We start from the raw sequence: 18,603 nt of genomic DNA, 5'->3' as shown, positions 1-18,603 counted from the left end.
TCCAGAGACTGAGCATGAAAACCTAGCCGAGTTTATAGCCTAGATCCTTCAGGATGCTGCCAGAGGCTTTAGATCCTGACTGGTCGCGGGTCCAGCTATGCTCCGAGTTAGACTTCTAGTTCCCAGCGACAGATTATAAGGTGAGGGATTTCCTAGCTCTGCGATGTGTTTGTAACAGACTGGAACAAACCTTTCAGACAAGATATTGGTGAGAGTAGCCAAAGGACAGAGAGCTGGATACCCTCAGGTTTACCAAGCAGGCTTTTCAACCTGTTTCATTTCCCGGCCAATAAATAGTTGCCATATATATATATATATATATATATATATATATATATATATATAGAGAGAGAGAGAGAGAGAGAGAGAGAGAGAGAGAGAGAGACAGAGAGGAAAATTACATCAGAAACTTGTTTCCATCTAATCTGATAGTAGAGTTACTCTGCACACCGTGTACGTGCAAACTCTCCACTTTGCACTCGCTGCCCAGGCAACGTTAGTCACAGCGCCCCCTTCCACTCTCAAAGGTATCACAGTTTGTAGGATAAGTTACATGAATATTCCACCTACTAGTGAGACCTTGGGGATAAAACTGAGCCTTATGAAATTTCAAAGTGCCCTGCAGCTACTATTTCCTATGAAAACGGTCCTAGAGCTGTGACTACCATACTGATTCCCAAAATACAGAAGGAATCTTGTATGCACACCTCCATCTCTTTTCACAAAACTCAGCTTCAAAGCTGTAGGGTAACTCCCATCATGAAAATAGCAGGCTAGGGGATGTGAATCGATCCTCCCACTGAGAGTGATTTAAAATGTGGGATAAAATATATTCATCAAATATCTGAAAAAGCATCCAGGAGCAGCCAAGAGAGGAAACAGCAGGCTAAGGAAGAGAGAATGCAGGAAAACGAGCCAGTTCAGAAACTGTAAGTCCTATCCCAACGAATCCAAACTTTCTGTTGACAGCCTGAAGAGCCAAAGGCCAAACATTAAAGCTCAAGGCCCACCCAATGTAGAGATTCTAGACTTCCATGACAGTAAAGTGGGACTCGAAGGGCTACGCGCCCAGGGGAACCAACTCAGGCTGGGGAGGAGAAGTCAGCAAGGCTGCAGGGGATCCCGAAAGCCTGATTTCAGGAGAGCCTAAAGCCATAAGGACCCTACGCTCTAGCACACTAGGTAAATAAATCATTTCTGCAAAGCACCTTCATCCTTGACTTTAAATTCTTCTAAACCACTGGAGTGTTTTTGTTTTGTTTTTTTTTCCAGAGGGGGGCACACCACAGTTTCACCCTTCCCATTGGAAAACTGGGATACTTTACAGGATAGTTTAGAAGTTGCCAGACATATCTACAACCACGTTAGAGCCGCTCAGGTCTTCCCTGTAACCTTGTGTGCGTGGGCACACACGGGTAAGTATCTGGGCCCGCCTCGCCTGTATTACCACATGAGTAAACTCAGTCAAGAAACCCGTCCTTTCTTCCCTCTCCACCCTGTGACTCTTTGTGACACTCCACATGTGCTATTGTAGAAAATAACCTTTGAGTCTGAGCTGGGTGTGGTGTTCCGCGGACAGGGCGGCAAGACCACAATTAGACTTCTGGCACCTCCCGTCCAAACCTTCCACGCTAACTACTCTAATGCAGAACTTTAAAAATAGGAACATTACAAAGTAAGCCCAACCCTAGCCTTTTCTGGAGTTTTGGTGAGGGAAAAGAGAAAAAGAGGGAAAAAAACTTCCTGCTGTTTTACAATGTTGCACATACTTTGTTTTCAAGATACCAAGGCTGGTGGTAGACAAAGCGCCATCTTGAAAAAGCAGCTCCCGTGATGAAAAGAACAGGCCCAGAGGGTGAAGAAGACTGGGCCCCAGTTTAGTCTGTTCCGCGAACGGGCTCTGTGACCTTGGAAGAGAAACCTAACCACCAAAAGGTCTCCGTTTGCTCCTCCAGAAGATGATACCGGAGGTCTGGATAAAGTCTGTGGCGGCTTCTCCAACCAAAATCCATGATGTTTATGCTTCTGTGGATTTCTCCGTGGAGGCCTATCCTGATAGAAGTCAAGTTTATTCTAGAGGCCACAAGTGATTCACACATGTACATCACGGTTCCAGACAACACGCGGAGACAGACAGGACTTATTCACTGCAAGGCACCCCAGTTGCTCCTTCAGTCTTAAACTCGAAGGCGGCTGTTTTTTTCCTTTTTTTTTTTAGAAAACCGTGTACAGGGTTTCAAAGTGACTCAAGCAATCACTTCACATCCTAATAGGATAAAGTTTATGCATAATTCTGTGTGACCCTTCAACTACTGACGTTCACGCCGTGTTATTGTTAGCGTTGCATGTTAAGCTAGCAAATTTTCAATGAACTCTCACTGGCTTTACCACAGACACAGATGTTAGGTGGACTCCTTTGCTCATAAGGTTCTCATTATTAACTCAACCCGGGCTGAATATTTGACTGAAGGAAAGGACCATATCATTATTTTCAGATTTCATTCTATGACTTAACTGGGATACATCTGCCAGCTTTAGAAACGCCAAGTACTTCTTGGCGCCAGCCCTGGCGTCCTGTTCTATGACTACTCCCCCCAACGCTTCAGTTTGAGGAAGTCTCCTCCCCATCAAAACAGTTTAATAAAAACTTAAATTATGATTAAGAGTTACTCATCAATTGACAGAGCATACCAGGCCTGTGCTATTTATGAATTATTCCTCACAATATTTTAAGGCTAACAAATAGAATCCACATTCATACAGGGGTGAGCTAGAAAGCCAGTTAAATGTTTTCATGATTTATAAAGTCTGTGTTCTACTTGAAACCATATTTCTTTAATAGGTAAACTGGCATTCCACTGGATAATTCAATCTGCTTTAAATCTACTCTAAGACTCCGAACAGCTTATGGGGGGTTCCGAATAGATTTCCTCTAAGCACCTTTGGGCAATATCTCTCAGCATAAATGTGATAGGAAGATATGGCACAGGAATGCCTGTCAATTACAGGGCAGATTTCAAGTCCTTAAAACACTGACACTAAAACCACTTAGAAGACGTTAAAATCAGCCCAACTCTAAACATAGGGAGTATGTTATAAGCCTAGTTAAAGATAGAAATTAAAACAACAACATAAAAGTAATAACAAAAGGTCCCGATATTACTGCTTCCCTGGGTCTGGACCACCAACAGTAATATACATAGGCAAGCATCATTTGAAACTATCTTTGATGGATATTAGGAAAAATAATTCAATCCCTCTAGGCATAGAAAAGCCCAGGGGTTTACATATAGTAAATAACTGAAGTTATTCAAATCAACTATTTGAATAATAGTTATTAAATTTTTATTCAGTTATTAGATAACCAATTAATAGTTATTCCATTATTATTCAGTTACTAAGTAACTGAATAACTGAATTCAGATATCCAAATAACTGAAAGAAGAGCGACGGTTTTCCACCCTAAGTCATTATACATAATTAATGAGATTTTGTGATTCTTTATGCATCTCATCGTATCTCGGAACAGGAAGACTAAGAGAACATGCCCCCTCATTTGTCCAATGCTTTATAGACATCCACGACAAACGATCATTCAGCCTCTTGAACGCGTGAGTTCTCATCTAGTTACTACGCATGGCAATCCAGTCTACTATTCAACGTCTCTAATCCTAAAAACATTCTTAAAAAATAGTAACAATCAGAGGCTGGCATTGGAGCAGGGAACACGGTAAAAATACTGCTTCGGTGGGCGACGTGGTACTGGTTCAGAAAGGCTTTCGTTACAGTGATGCCGAAGCATGGGAAAAAGGGAGCCGTGGTAGAAGATGGGGAAGAACCCAAGATTGAGCCAGAAGCCAAGAAAAGTAAGGTGGGAGCAAAGAAAAACGAAAAAGAGGCAGGAGAGAGGCCAGTCTTGTATGAGGACCCCCCAGATCAGAAAACCTCGCCCAATGGTAAATCGGCCACCCTCAAGATCTGCTCCTGGAATGTGGATGGGCTTCGAGCCTGGATTAAGAAGAAAGGTTTAGATTGGGTAAAGGAAGAAGCCCCAGATATCCTCTGCCTCCAAGAGACCAAATGTTCAGAGAACAAACTACCAGTTGAACTTCAAGAGTTACCTGGACTATCCCATCAGTACTGGTCAGCTCCTTCAGACAAGGAGGGGTACAGTGGTGTGGGCCTGCTTTCCCGCCAGTGCCCCCTGAAAGTCTCCTATGGCATTGGTGAAGAGGAACATGATCAGGAAGGCCGAGTGATCGTGGCTGAATTTGATGCATTTGTGCTGGTAACAGCCTATGTACCTAATGCAGGCCGAGGTCTGGTACGCTTGGAGTACCGGCAGCGCTGGGATGAAGCCTTTCGCAAATTCCTGAAGGGTTTAGCTTCCCGCAAGCCCCTTGTGCTATGTGGGGACCTCAATGTGGCTCATGAAGAAATCGACCTTCGCAACCCCAAGGGAAACAAAAAGAATGCTGGCTTCACTCCACAAGAGCGTCAAGGCTTTGGGGAATTACTACAGGCCGTGCCACTGGCTGACAGTTTCCGGCACCTCTACCCCAACACGGCCTATGCCTATACCTTTTGGACCTATATGATGAATGCTCAATCCAAAAATGTCGATTGGCGCCTTGATTACTTTTTGTTGTCTCACTCTCTGTTACCTGCATGTGTGACAGCAAAATCCGTTCCAAGGCCCTGGGTAGTGACCACTGCCCTATCACCCTATACTTAGCACTGTGACACCATCCCTAAATTACTTTAAACCTAGGAAATAAGCCCCCCAATTTAGCTTTAAAACTTACCCTCCCCAAAACATCTTTAAAAACTGCTCTCTAGAAATATGTGCACTGTATTTCCCTTCTAACAATACAAATCCTTCAACCAGCCTACTACTGATGCTTTTCTTTAAACCTCCCAATTTTTTTACATTAAAAAAAAGCTACTGATGACTTCCTTTGAACTGTCCACATGAAAATAAAGAGCCATAGTTTCAAAAAAAAAAAATAGTAACAATCAAAACAAGCATCCGTGTGACTCCTTCCCTGGTTGAAACCAATCTGTTAGAAAACTCATGCTAGCTCATTGAACACCTACGATTCCAGTTTCCATGTACTTATCTCTCCAGTACACTCTCTTCAGGTATTTCCAATGGCTGAGACATACCCCACTATCACTCCTGTTTTTGAGTCAGTCTTTGAAAATGACATCCAGAATTAAATACCTCAGATATAGTCTAATGAGCTAAAGAGTGCAGTGGGACCAGTACTTCAGATGAATTAAAAGAGAACTATTTATTAATGCAGACTAAATATGTCCCATGGGAAATAGGCTTTTAGCAAAACATAGAAACAACATAAAAGTCAAGTTACTGGTAACCCCTCCAAAAACGATCACAGGTAGCATTTACAAAAACATACTAATCTCAAAAACTCTAAAATAATTTTAACACCAAACCGCACATCCTTCAGCCCAAATTTAGGTATTCAAAAGCTCAATTTTTATTTTTCTACTTACCATGTTGTATATCTTTCATATCTAAATGAAGGCTAGACATTAATATTCCAACTGCTTGTGATCTTTTGTTGCTTAATAACTTGACCACCTGCCCAAAGAAAGGAAAAAAGGAAAATATTAATTTGTGATATGCTCAATAACATGTCCTTTTTAATCCTAAATGAACAACGTACAGTTTAAAGTCTAGTATTCAAAAACTGATCTGAACTTTTGTGTTTTATGTCTTCCACCTTCAAAATCAACTGTCTTCACCCATTAACCTCAATGGCAAGCTCTTTACCAGTCTTTTGAGAGACTGTCAGTGCATAAAATTTCTAATAGTTCAGGAAAGTAGTTTGGTCTCTGTGAAATAACAATTACACATTTGATCATTCGTAGCCTGAGATTTTTAAAGTGTCCCCCCACCCGTTTTTTTGAGCACAGAAGTCCTTTATATTTTTTCCATTTTATTTCTTTTCAGTGTTCCAAAATCATTGTTTATGCACCCTACCCAGTGCTCCATGCAATCTGTGCCCTCCTTAATACCCACCACCAGGCTCACCCAACCCCCCTCCTCCTCCCCTCCAAAACCCTCAGTTTGTTTCTCAGAGTCCCTTTCATGATGTCGGCCCTTAAAACTCTGGTCAGCAGGTGAAGGTGAAGTCTACACCCAGGGCATCTGTTGCATCAGACCTGTCTGAGCACAAAGTGGAAAATGCACTTTGATTCTGGTCCTTCAGAAAGCTGTTTACCTGGCAGTCCCTCTCATTCTGCCAACCTTCATTCTCCCTCTCATTCTGCATTTGGCCGACATTTTGTGGAGAGCTTTCCAACTAATTAATAGAGGAAAACAAGCAGCAAACTCAAAGGGTTATGTCTGCTTCATCTCAAATCTGGCTTTCCAGAGAGTTCTAACAAGTCAGTCAATCCACACATCCCACAAGAAATCTTCCTAAAACAGAGGTAGGCATCCTGCTATTGGACATACACCCTTAAACTATGTTTTCCAGATGCTGACGCAGCACCGATAAGTCCTGCTTATGAAACCATTATCGCAGGTCCTGAAGGGCAGCAAGTTCTATGTACTGTCATGGTTTTGTTATAGGTCGGCTTCAGAAAAACCCCGGAGGAAAAGGGGGAATAAAAGGTTCCAGTCAGATTATCAGAAGTGACAGCTGCCCGAACATCTATCACGTTTGTTGACCTTGTCTTTCTTTTTGGTTTAGGTTGGGCCAATCAGTAAACTAATAAAATAATCATGCCCAGCTGTCACACTAAGTCCGAGTAAAACAATACTCTTAATAGCAGTACTAGCATTCTTGGTTCCCCAGCCAGGATGAGGGCGGAGAATAAGACAAACACTTCAGAAGGGCCAACCACAACCTCTCCCACGCGTGTTTCTGCAAGCTTCTCGCAGAAAGGACTGACACCCAAGGGACTGTGCTTCCTCAAAAGAAGGTATATGTGTACACACACACACACGCTTTGATTAACTTGCTCTTTAAACATTTTATGAAAGTTCAGCTAAAATATTAGAACTTAAATATGAATCCATTCATACCCCAAGGATTTCTATCAATATGGTTCTCTTCTTCAGAAGTGCAGCGAAACTTCTTATCAGAAAAACAAAAGGCATGTATTCTGACCTCAGAAACACTTTCTAGGGGACCCTGGGTGGCTCAGCAGGTTAAAGCCTCTACCTTCCACTCAGGTCATGATTCCAGGGTCCTGGGATCAAGCCCCGCATCGGGCTCTCTGCTCAGCAGGGGAGCCTGCCTCCCCGCCCCCACCCCCGCCTGCCTCCCTGCCTACTTGTGATCTCTCTCTCTGTCAAATAAATAAATAAAATCTTAAAAAAGAAAGAAAGAAAGAAAGACTTTGTAACTTCAGGTAGATACCATCTGGGTCCCATCCGTGATGCTCTGACCAAAGGGAATGGATCTGTTCCCATATGTCAACGGACCGTTCTGCCGTACGACAGGCTGATCACACCCTCCCAGACGCTCCTGACTCCGCAGCTCTTGGCAGCCCTTCTCAGGCCTTTTCAAGGTGAATTATTCTGATTTTACCTTAAACACAGGCATATTTCAGAGTTCTGTTCTCAGCACTTTATTCTGTTCACTTTATGACCTATGATTTCTCCTCTATAGACATACACGCCAGCACCTATAAATTCATTCTTGTAACTGTATCTTCAACTCGACAGTACCCTACTTTCCTAATAGGTATCTGCACATAAATCTCTACTGGACAGGTCTAAAGCCAAACTCGTCATCAGGTCCACCCCAAAACCTATCCATCTTTTCCTTTTCCATGAGCTGAAATAATGGCGCCCCCACCCTCCACCCACCTACTCAAGTCAGAAATCTAGAAATCAGCCTAGACTCTTAATCGACTTCATCTGAATACTGTGGTCTGCTAACAAGTCCTGTCAATTAGAACTCCTTCAAATTTCTGGAACCCACCCTTCCTCTTCAACTCTGTTGTCAGAGTTTATTTCTATGCTTTATCTTATAGAAATCAACGGGAACTTTTTCCAACTAGCCTCCCAAATCTAGTGCAGCAGCTCTCAAAGTGTGCTCCCTGGACCTGCGGGCATGATCGTCACCTGGGCACCTACGAAAAATGCCAAAATCTTGGGCCCTGTCACAAACCTACTAACCAGAAAGTGTGGGTATCAGATTTTTCCTCAATCTGCACTTCAAAAAACCTTTTAAGTGACTCTAGAATCACTGATGACTCTCACTGCTTCTGTCCATTCTCAAACTGATACCCAAGTACCATCTCTAAGACTGTGATATTTGCACGTCTTTCCTCGCTTGTTAAACCTGGGTGGCTCATATTTACATGTTAGTGTTTTATTTTTTATCTTTTTAAAGATTTTATTTATTTAACAGAGAGAGAGAGATCACAAGTAGGCAGAGAGGCAGGCAGAGAGAGGAGGGAAGCAGTTTCCCAGTCGAGCAGAGAGCCCGATGCGGGGCTCGATCCCAGGACTCTGGAATCATGACCTGAGCCGAGGCAGAGGCTTAACTCACTGAGGTACCCAGGCACCCCTACATGTTAATGTTTTAAAAGGTTGTACAGATTTCCAGCCCATGACCATGAACTATCTTTCCATTTCTTTGTGTCACCTTCAATTTCTTTCATCAATTTGTTATTGTTCTCACAGTATAGACTGGAAGAATTAATATTATTAAAATGTCTGTACTACCCAAGGAAATCTACAGATTCAATGCAATCCCCATCAACATACCAATAGAATTTTTCACAAAACTAGAACAAATAGTCCTAAAATTAGTATGGAACCACACCACAAAAGACCGTGAGTAGAGAGTAATCTTGGAAAACAACAACAAAAGTAGAGGTATCACAATCCCAGATTTCAAGACATACCACAAAGCTATAATAATCAAAACAGTATGCACAATACATAGATCAATGTTACAGAATAAAAAACCCAGAAATCAACCCACAATTATATAATCAATTAACCTACAACATAAGAGATTAAAAATATACAATGGGGTAAAGATAGTCTCTTCCATAAATGGTGCTGCAAAAACTGGACAGCTACATGCAGAAGAATGAAACTAGACAAGTTTCCTACACCATACACAAAAACAAACTCAAAGTGGATTAAAGACCTACATGTGAGACCTAAAACCATAAAACTCCCAGAAAAGCAACTCAGGCAGTAATCTCTTTGGCATGGGCTTTAGCAACATTTTTCTAGATATGTCTCCTCAGGTAAAAGAAACAAAAGCAAAAATAGATTAGAACTATACCAAAATAGCTTTTGCATATGAAGGAAACCATCAACAAAATGAAAAGGTAACCTACTGAATGGGAGAAGATGTTGGCAAGTGATATATCCAATAATATAAAAAGAACTGCCACTGCGGAAAACAGTAATGAGGTTCCTTAAAAAATTAAAAATAGAAGTACCATATGATCTAGTCATTCCACTACTGGATATTTACCCAAAGGAAATGAAAGCACCAATCTGAAAAGACATATGCACCCCAATGTTTACTGCAGCATTATTTACAATAGTCAAGATGTGGAAGCAAGCCATGTGTCCATTGGCTGATGAATGGATAAAGAAGATATGGTATATACATACACTGGAATATGACTCAGCCATAAAAAAAAGAATGAAATCTTGATATTTGTGACAACATGGTTGGACGTGAAATAAATCAGACATAGAAAGACAAATGCCATGCAATCTCACTGACCTACGGAATCTAAAAAAGAAAACACATGAACAAACAAACAAAAAACAGAAATAGAGCCGTAAACACAGAGAACCAATTATTGGTTGTCAGAGCAGAAGAAGGTAGGAGGCTGGGGAAAATGAGTAAAGAAGAGTGGGAGAAACAGGCTTCCCATTAAGGAATGAATAAAACATGGGAATAAAAAGTATAGCACAGGGAATACAGCCAACGACACTATAATAGTGACGTATGTGGACAGATGGTAGCTATGCTTGTGCTGGGTAGAGCACAACTTAGGATGATGTTGAATCACTGTGCTGCACAGCTGAAATTCACACTGTGTGTCAACTATACATCAATTAAAAAAAATAAAATAAAGTGTCCCATAGACTGTTCATTTACTTTTTCTGTTATAATGCAAGTGAACTTATTACAAATTATATTTTACATTTTAAGATTATAGGTAAGAATAATAACTACCCATCACCTTCTAGAAGGCATCTACACAGGGAAGGACAGACATCTAAAAGGACCGACTCTGTAGTTCCCTAGAGTAACTCAACCTTTATGTTACAAAGCATAATCATTATTGATCCTTCTTCTAAAAAACACCCTGTATAACAAGAACCTGAAGCTATCAAACTAGAACATTCTTAGAATCCAGGCACAACAGAGGCAATGGAGAGTAGAGAGTTGACTCTTAGAAACTGATCTCAGGGGCGCCTGGGTGGCTCAGTGGGTTAAGCCGCTGCCTTCGGCTCAGGTCATGATCTCGGAGTCCTGGGATCGAGTCCCACATCGGGCTCTCTGCTCAGCGGAGAGCCTGCTTCCCTCTCTCTCTCTCTGCCAGCCTCTCCATCTACTTGTGATTTCTCTCTGTCAAATAAATAAATAAAATCTTAAAAAAAAAAAAATTAGCTATTAAAAAAAAAAAAAGAAACTGATCTCAGAAAAATGGAAAATGCAGAACTAATTTAAAATCTATAAAAATTAGAACATACAACCAGAACAAAAGGATTATTTTGAATTTATCGAATTCACTTATTAGATTCACCTAATATTCTTAATAAGGCTTTTAGTCTTAGATTAACCCAAGGAAGCAGGACTGTGTAGGGATTATGAACATGGACTCCGGAAAATAAATCATTACTTCTCAAACTTCTAATATGCCACGTGAATCATCTGGAATCTTTTTTAAAAATGCAGATTCTGACTCCTAGGTCTGGCAAGAGCTTTCTGGAAAAATGATTCCAACCTCCTAAAGCCTCAGTTTCCTTATTTAAAAAATTAATAGCACCTTCGACTTCAAAACGCTGTAGTGGATATCGAGAATACACTTGACCCTCTTGGGAATAAACCCAACAAAAAAGTATACTCACACTGATCGTAAGGGCTGCACAAAGTTTAAATACTTAGGGAAGCGCTTTAAATGGTTTCTCAAAAATAAAATATCTGTCAACTTTTCATTCCTCAGTTTAAATCTACAAAGGAATTAATAATCTCACCACCCTCTCATGTGATTTCCTAAGAAATGTGGGTCTTAATTAGTTCAGAGTAGTTTTCCAGTAGATGCAAATGACGTCTCCCTTAATTCTCTTCCAGGCATCCAACATGACTGATGGTATGTCTGCTTTAACCAGTGCAGTTTTAGGCCACAGGAAGAGAACAAAACTGTGCATGTGGCCCCAGTCAAACTTTTACAACCCTAATATAGTTAATATAATTAGGCTGCATACCTAAAATGCGTTTCAAATTAACATGAACTAATCTGTGGCTTGAATAATTACTGTGTCAAGGAGACATCCTTGGTCTATTTCCACTGTCCATACGTTTTTTTATTTCTTTGTTTAATTATAAACTAAGCCAGTATTAGAAACTTATAGTAGAATGATGATGGTGGAAGCAACAAAGATAAGAAGGATATATTCAAGGCACCTGGATGTCTCAGTCAGTTAAGTGTCTGCCTTCAGCTCAGGTCATAATCCCAGGGTCCTGGGATTGAGTCTCGCAATGGGCTCCCTGCTTGGTGGGGCATCTGCTTCTCCTCTCCCTCTGTCTGCCACCCCCCTGCTTGTGCTCTCTCTGTCCACTAAATAAATAAAATCTAACAAATAAGTAAATAAATAAAATTAAAAATAAAAAAGAAATTTTAAAAACCCAAGGATGTATTCACACATATTCTTGTAGATTGCTAAACATTAATGTTCCTGTGTTATTTTGAAAACCCGCTACGCGACTAACTGTACAGAGATGTCTAATAACGGGAGTCCCAGGACAGCACAAGCTAATTAAATAGGTACATCAAAAGCTTAAGATTGAGCACAACTTGCAACTAGAAATTCTGAAAACCACTCATTTTCACTAAATTGCTTTGTTTTCTTTCTCAACTTCAACCACCATTCTATGAAAATGTACAGTAAAATGACAGACAAGACTTAGTCTCCACTTTAGTTCTTCTTCCCACTGCCTACTCCCTTCCCTTTCTACCCTGGCAAAGGGAAGTAGGGAGAGCATGTGTGAGTCCGACAGGATCATATCCGACATTGTGCTCCAGAAAGCATGCCGGGGCGGGGGTGTGCAGCCCACCCAGGGGAAGGGATACATTTCCCTAATTCTAACGAAGACTCCTTATGGATTAGCTGCAACTCTGGGTCAAAATTCCAGCTACTTTACTGCCACATCCTCGAGCATCTTACTAAATCACTTGGATCCTCCTATCCTGATCTGAAAAATAGAGGGCATGCTTTCTTACAGAGGCTCATATGAGGATTATTGCAGATGTAAAGAAGGGTAATCCACTCAAAATGTAGATCACAGGCTGCTGCCAAGTCCTGTGTATTACCTGCCCAGGAAGAAATAGATATGTACAGAAATGGAGAGCAAGTATTAGAAATTTTATAGCAATATGATGGAGTGATGTTTTATCTGTTGAATTTAGATTTGTACGTCTTTCTTTGGGTTCTTCTAATTTCATTTATGTAGTAATGCATTTATATTTAGTTCACAAAAGTTATCAAAACATACTGGATTGTGGATTTAAAAACTGGTCCTTCACTAAAATAGCTTGAGATGGGAACATGTGGACAAAGGCCAGTACTTTGGTGACAAAGACTGAATATTTGTGTCCCCCAAATCTATGTGGAAGCCCCATGCCCAGTGTGATGGTATCAGGATGTGGAGCCACAGGGTGGTGTCTAGTCAGAAGAGTGAAATCCTCAAAAAATGGGATTAGTTCAGGCTACTCTAGAGCCTACAGAACACTCAGGAAAGAAATTGAAGAAGACACCAAAAGGTGGAAAAACATTCCATGCTCATGGATCAGATGAATAAACATTGTGAAAATGTCTATGCAGCCCAGAGCACCCTATACTTTCAATGCCATCTGCATCAAAATACCATTGGCATTTTTCAAAGAGCTGGAACAAACAATTTTAAAATTTGTATGGAACCAGAAAAGACCCCAAATCACCAAGGAAATGTTGAAAAAGAAAAACGAAGCTGCGAGCATCACGTTGCCTGATTTCAAGTTCTATTACAAAGCTGTGAAACCAAGACTGCATGGTACTGGCACAAAAACAGACACACAGACCAGTGGAGCAGAGTAGAGAACCCAGATATGGACCTTCAACTCCATAGTCAACTAATCTTTGACAAAGCAGGAAAAAATATCCAATGGAAAAAAAGATGGTCTCTTCAATAAATGGTGCTGGGAAAATTGGACAGCTACATACAGAAGAATGAAACTCAACCATTTTCTTATACCACACACAAACATAAACTCTAAATGGATGAAAGACTTCAATGTGAGACAGGAATCCATCAGAATCCTAGAGGAGAACATAGGCAGTAACCTCTTCAACATCAGCCACAGCAACTTTTTTCAAAACACATCTCCAAAGGCAAAGGAAACAAAAGCAAAAATGAACTTTTGGAACTTCATCAAGATAAAAAGCTTCTGTACAGCAAAGGAAATAGTCAGTGAAGCTAAGAGGCAACCCACAGAATGGGAGAAGATATTTGCAAATGGCACTACAGATAAAGGGGGGATATCCAAGATCTATAAAGAATTTCTCAAACCCAACACCCAAAGAACAAATAATTGAGTCAAAAGATGGGCAGAAGACATGACAGCCACTTCTCTAAAGAAGACATACAAATGGCTAACAGACACATGAAAAAAAATGCCAACATCATTAGCCATCAGGGGAATTCAAATCAAAACCACATCAAGATACCACCTTAAATTAGTTAGAATGGCAAAAATTGACAAGGCAGGAAACAAAACATGATGGCGAGGATGTGGAGAAAGGGGAACCCTCTTACACTGTTGGTGGGAATGCAAGTTGGTGCAACCACTTGGGAAAACAGTGTGGAGGGTCCTCAAAAATTTAAAAATAGAGCTACCCTATGAAGCAGCAATTGCACTACTGGATATTTACCCCAAAGATATAGACACAGGGAAAAGAAAGGCCACCTATACCCCAATGTTCATAGCAGCAATGTCTACATTGTCTACTGTGGAAAGAACCAAGATGCACTTCAACAGATGAATGGATAAAGAAGATGTGGTTCATATGCACAATGGAAAGTTACTCAGCCATCAGAAAGGATGAACACTCACCATTTGCATCGACATGGATGGAACTGGAGGGGATTATGCTGAGTGAAACAAGTCAAGAAAGACCATTACCATATGGTTTCACTCATATGTGGAACATAAGGAACAGCATGGAGGACATTAGGAGAAGGAAGGGAAAAATGAAAGGGGAAGGGGGAATCAGAGGGGGAGATGAACCATGAGAGACTCTGGACTCCAGGAAACAAACTGAGGTTTCAGAGGGGAGGAGGGGGGAGGGATGGGTTAGTCCGAGGATGGGTATGAAGGGGGAGCACGTACTGCAATGAGCACTGGGTGTTATATGCAAACAATGAGTCATGGAACATGACAGCAAAAACTAATGAAGTACTGTATGGTGACTAACGTAACTAAACAAACAGATTAGTGCCCTTATAAAAGAGGCCCCAAAGAGCCCCTTCATCCCTTCTGCCACGTGAAGACATGAGGACAAGACAGCCATTGGGAAGAAGGCTCCAAGCCAGATACTGAATCTCCCAGTGCCTTGATATGGACTTCCCACCCTCCAGAACTGTGAGAAATAAACCTCTGTTGTTCATTAGCCACCAAGTCTACGACATTGGTTTAGCAGCCTGAATGGACCAAGGTACTGCGGAAGGCAGGCCAGAATGATAAGGAAGGCACTGACTCAAAATCTACTCGCAATTCCCGAACCCATTCCTTATAGCCTCAGGGTGAAGATAGCCGCAGAACTCACAGTGAGATGGGAAGACCCCAGGGGCCCCAGATGGACAAGATTCCACTTTGCTGCCTCTGCCCACATCACCCTAGGCAGACCCAAATAAATCCATGTTGCTGGTAAAATATCTAGCTGTTTTACTTTAAAAATATCCAAGCTGAAAAGTGAAAGCAACAGAATACTAATTCACTGAACATTATCATTAGCGTTAGTGCCTGGTAATAACTCCCACAGTTAAATTAAGGACAAACCTTTAATGAACTCCTTAATGGTCAACCTGCTATCAACAGACTCATGTCAACATTAGAAAAAGCAAAGAATGAAAGGTTATTCTCTAGAACTGTGCTGTCCAATACCAAGCAAGCTCATATAGATAGTCAGACCCTTGAAATAAGCAGACTTCAAGATTTGTGTTTTGTTTTGTTTTTTAAGAATTTCATTTTGCCTGTCTCTTTACACTTTTTTTTAATATGGCTACTAGAAAACGGAAAATTGCATATATGGCTTACGTTATATTTCTTTGGAGCATCAATGATCAATAAGAACTAACAAATTCAGACAAAGTACTAAATAACTTAGCTTGTACTTAGATTTCCTTTTTATTAAGTTCAAAAACAAAAAGAAGCTAAAGATGGCATCTGTGTCAAAGTTTTCTTGGCTGTTTTCTTGACCTCACTTCCGGGTCCATTAAAACAAAAACAGAAACAAAAAATAAAAAATTTAAAAAAACACACGTTGGCTTTGTTCCCAGTTAGATAGCATAAGCAAAACAAGTCGAAAGTACACTTCGAGGGAATGACGTGACACAGATGCTAGAGTATGAGGCCCCTGAGTGAGTTTAGGAAGATTCTTCTTTCCGCCACACAATACTCCAGAGAATTAAAACACCACCAGACTACTATCTGAACTGTCCGATTAATCAAATGCGGTTCACACTACTTGCTGATTACAAAAAAACCTAAATGAAGCTATTTAGAGAAATTAAAATAATGTGTTGTTTGCTTTTTACTGTTGACAAAAATCGTATCTGATCTTTAAGTGTCCGTTTCAGCACTGAAATGGAGCAAGGAACAATACAGCAGAGTATCATCTCGCACACACAACCCCAACAGTTTCATGGACGTATTTCCATACTTTCGACAGAACCTTTCCTTTCCTGTATGAATTCTAAACAACGTCCTTCCATGACAGGCCAGATTCCCTCTGTCGACTGGCCCATTTGATCTGAGGCTCTAAATGGAGCTTAACGTTGGCAAGCTACAAATGTTAGCCGAAATTCCCGTTCTGTTCAGTAGTCTGCTCCCTCCCCTCGTACACTTGCCTTGGCCCCAACGTCTTTTATTTTTGTCCTCCTTCGTTTTTTATCCTTCCCACAATCTCTTTTCATCTGTTTCTCTTCCTGCCTCAGGAAACAATATTTTAGATGATTATTTCTCCAATTATTTCCCTGGATTCTCTCTCTACTTCCTACCACCTAAGCTACGAGCACAGCAAGTCCTCTTTGCTGATTTTTTTTTAAACTGCTTTTCTCTCTAGTCTAAAAAGTTCATCCATAATCTTTAGAAGGGCCTCACAAATTTATATGTATATGTATATGTGTATGTATATGTGTATTGTATGGACGGCTCACAGTTCTGACTACAGGTCTGTATCTTCATTTACCACCCGGGCTCTTCCACTTGGAGGCCTCCCCTCTTTCTCCAACTCAGCACTGACCAAATGACTAAGCACATTTATTCAACAGAAGGCAGGGCCTTTGCAGCAGGTCCCATGTTTAAGAACTTATGCCACAAAATCCTCTTGATTATGTAGCAACAGAACTTCTGAGTTTTTGTGGTCACATGGCTGCTCAGCTAACACAACATTCTCCACGGCCTACTTGACACCTAGGTATGGCCACGTGACCAAGGGAGAGACAACAGAATGTGGAGAACAGAACAGCACAGCCTCAAAATGGAATCTCTTTGCTCTCCACTTGCTCTTTCCTTCTTCAATTCTGCTTAAACACGGAATTATGGAAACAAGCCATCTTCAGCCACAATATACCCCGGGGGCCAGGAACCAACAGAGGTTGGAATTCAGTGCCTGGACGACCTGGTGGAACGGAGCCATCCTGCCTCCCTGAACAATTACCTGCCCAGACATTTCCATAAGGAGGGGATGAACTTTCCGTCTTTCAGAGATCACAGCACATACAGCCCAACCAGGATTTTAACCAAGGCATTCATCAGGTACAGGCATTCTATTAGACGCAGGGGCAAACGCACAGAAGACCAAGAAGCAGGAGGAAGTCACCACCCTGTGTTGACCCCGCTTTGTTCCACAACCCTGTCTCTCAGCCAGGGCCACCACCAGCCCGGCACCGGTGCGGAGACCTTCAACCCATTTCTCTTCACTTCCGTATCTACTCACACACCACAGTCCACCGATGTTTCCTTATCTTACCGTCCTCTCTTCCACCACCACCACCCTGGTGCAAGTTCTTTTCACCTACTCACACGGTGCAGGGGGGTTTCTACCTCTAGGACCCCAGTCTGGCTCTCAGACCATCCTATAAAGGCTGCTTTCACCGTGCCATTCCTCTTAACAGACATTTAATGGCCTTTTATTTTTCTACTTTCATTTCTATTGTCAAAAGGACAAAGTCAGACAACTCCCTGGACAGGATGTTCAAGTTTCACTCCCCTGGGATGTTCTTCCTGAACCTCCTCCCACCTCTCATACAAGACTCATCAGGACTGACTCGGGACCCTCTTCTGGAACATTCTGCACATTCTCCTACTATGATATACACACCAGGAAGTGCTTGTTGGGATAATTCTCATTACAATCCCACCCTCCAGGCGGAAGCTAGCCTATCGTGTGCTTCCGTTCCTCCCGCAAGGAGGGATACACCATGGGCACGCACTCAGCACGTGCCTGCTGGGTCAGCGAGCCTTGTCTAAACCACTCTGCTGACCTCAGAAGCACTCCCACCCCCCATAACCTTCAGACAATAGTTTTCACCCTTAGCTATACATCAGAAGGACCTAGACGGCTTCTTAAACAGAGGTTCCCACTCTCCACTTTGAAAAGTCATTTCTCTCTAGGACAAAGCCATGGAATATCCATTTTCTTAAAAACTCTGCCGCTAATGGTGATGCAATTTAGCAAAGGATTCAAATATTTGCTGATTTAATTGTGATTCTACAACTAAACTCAAGTCAACACTGAATAAGAACTTCTGTAATTTGACAGAGTCATGTCAAGACACGGTAGAAAGCCAATGAGAACTGTATTATGTAACGAAAACCATGTTTCAATGATAATTTAATCAGTCCACAATGGTATTTGCAGTTAATTCAGAACTTTTAGAAAAGTAAGTATGTCATCTAGTATTCCACGAGACATAAATAATAGCAATTAATAATTGTAGCAGCAAGATGCTACACATTCAATATCCAACAAACAGATAACTTGAAGTTGCAGCTTCTTAAAATCTACTGAAATCACACACTAAAGAAACTAAGTAACTTGCTCGCATTCTAAAGGCAGAGTCACCGCAAGGGTTTTGTTTCCTAATTCTTAGCCAA

The 18,603-nt window shown here is 41.3% G+C and overlaps 1 protein-coding gene and 1 pseudogene across 3 annotated transcripts in view; one reads left to right on the top strand and one right to left on the bottom strand.

Moving 5' to 3' along the window:
- The window catches only part of FMN2 (formin 2), a 371,232-nt gene that overhangs the window by 199,520 nt on the left and 153,109 nt on the right, over positions 1–18,603 (bottom strand). For both annotated transcript variants that reach the window (XM_082702641.1, XM_082702642.1), the window contains exon 7: positions 5,518–5,605. In XM_082702641.1, the coding sequence (XP_082558767.1) occupies positions 5,518–5,605 (88 nt within the window). The remainder of the gene's footprint in view (positions 1–5,517; positions 5,606–18,603) is intronic.
- On the top strand, positions 3,710–5,007 carry LOC309849692 (DNA repair nuclease/redox regulator APEX1 pseudogene; annotated as a pseudogene). Its single transcript has one exon. The product of its transcript is annotated as a DNA repair nuclease/redox regulator APEX1 pseudogene (transcript).

This window comes from Mustela nivalis (assembly GCF_964662115.1).
Source record: "Mustela nivalis genome assembly, chromosome: 16".
Taxonomy (NCBI): Eukaryota; Metazoa; Chordata; class Mammalia; order Carnivora; family Mustelidae; genus Mustela; species Mustela nivalis.
Note: the sequence above shows the minus strand (reverse complement) of the source record. Positions and strands in the feature narration are given on the sequence as shown.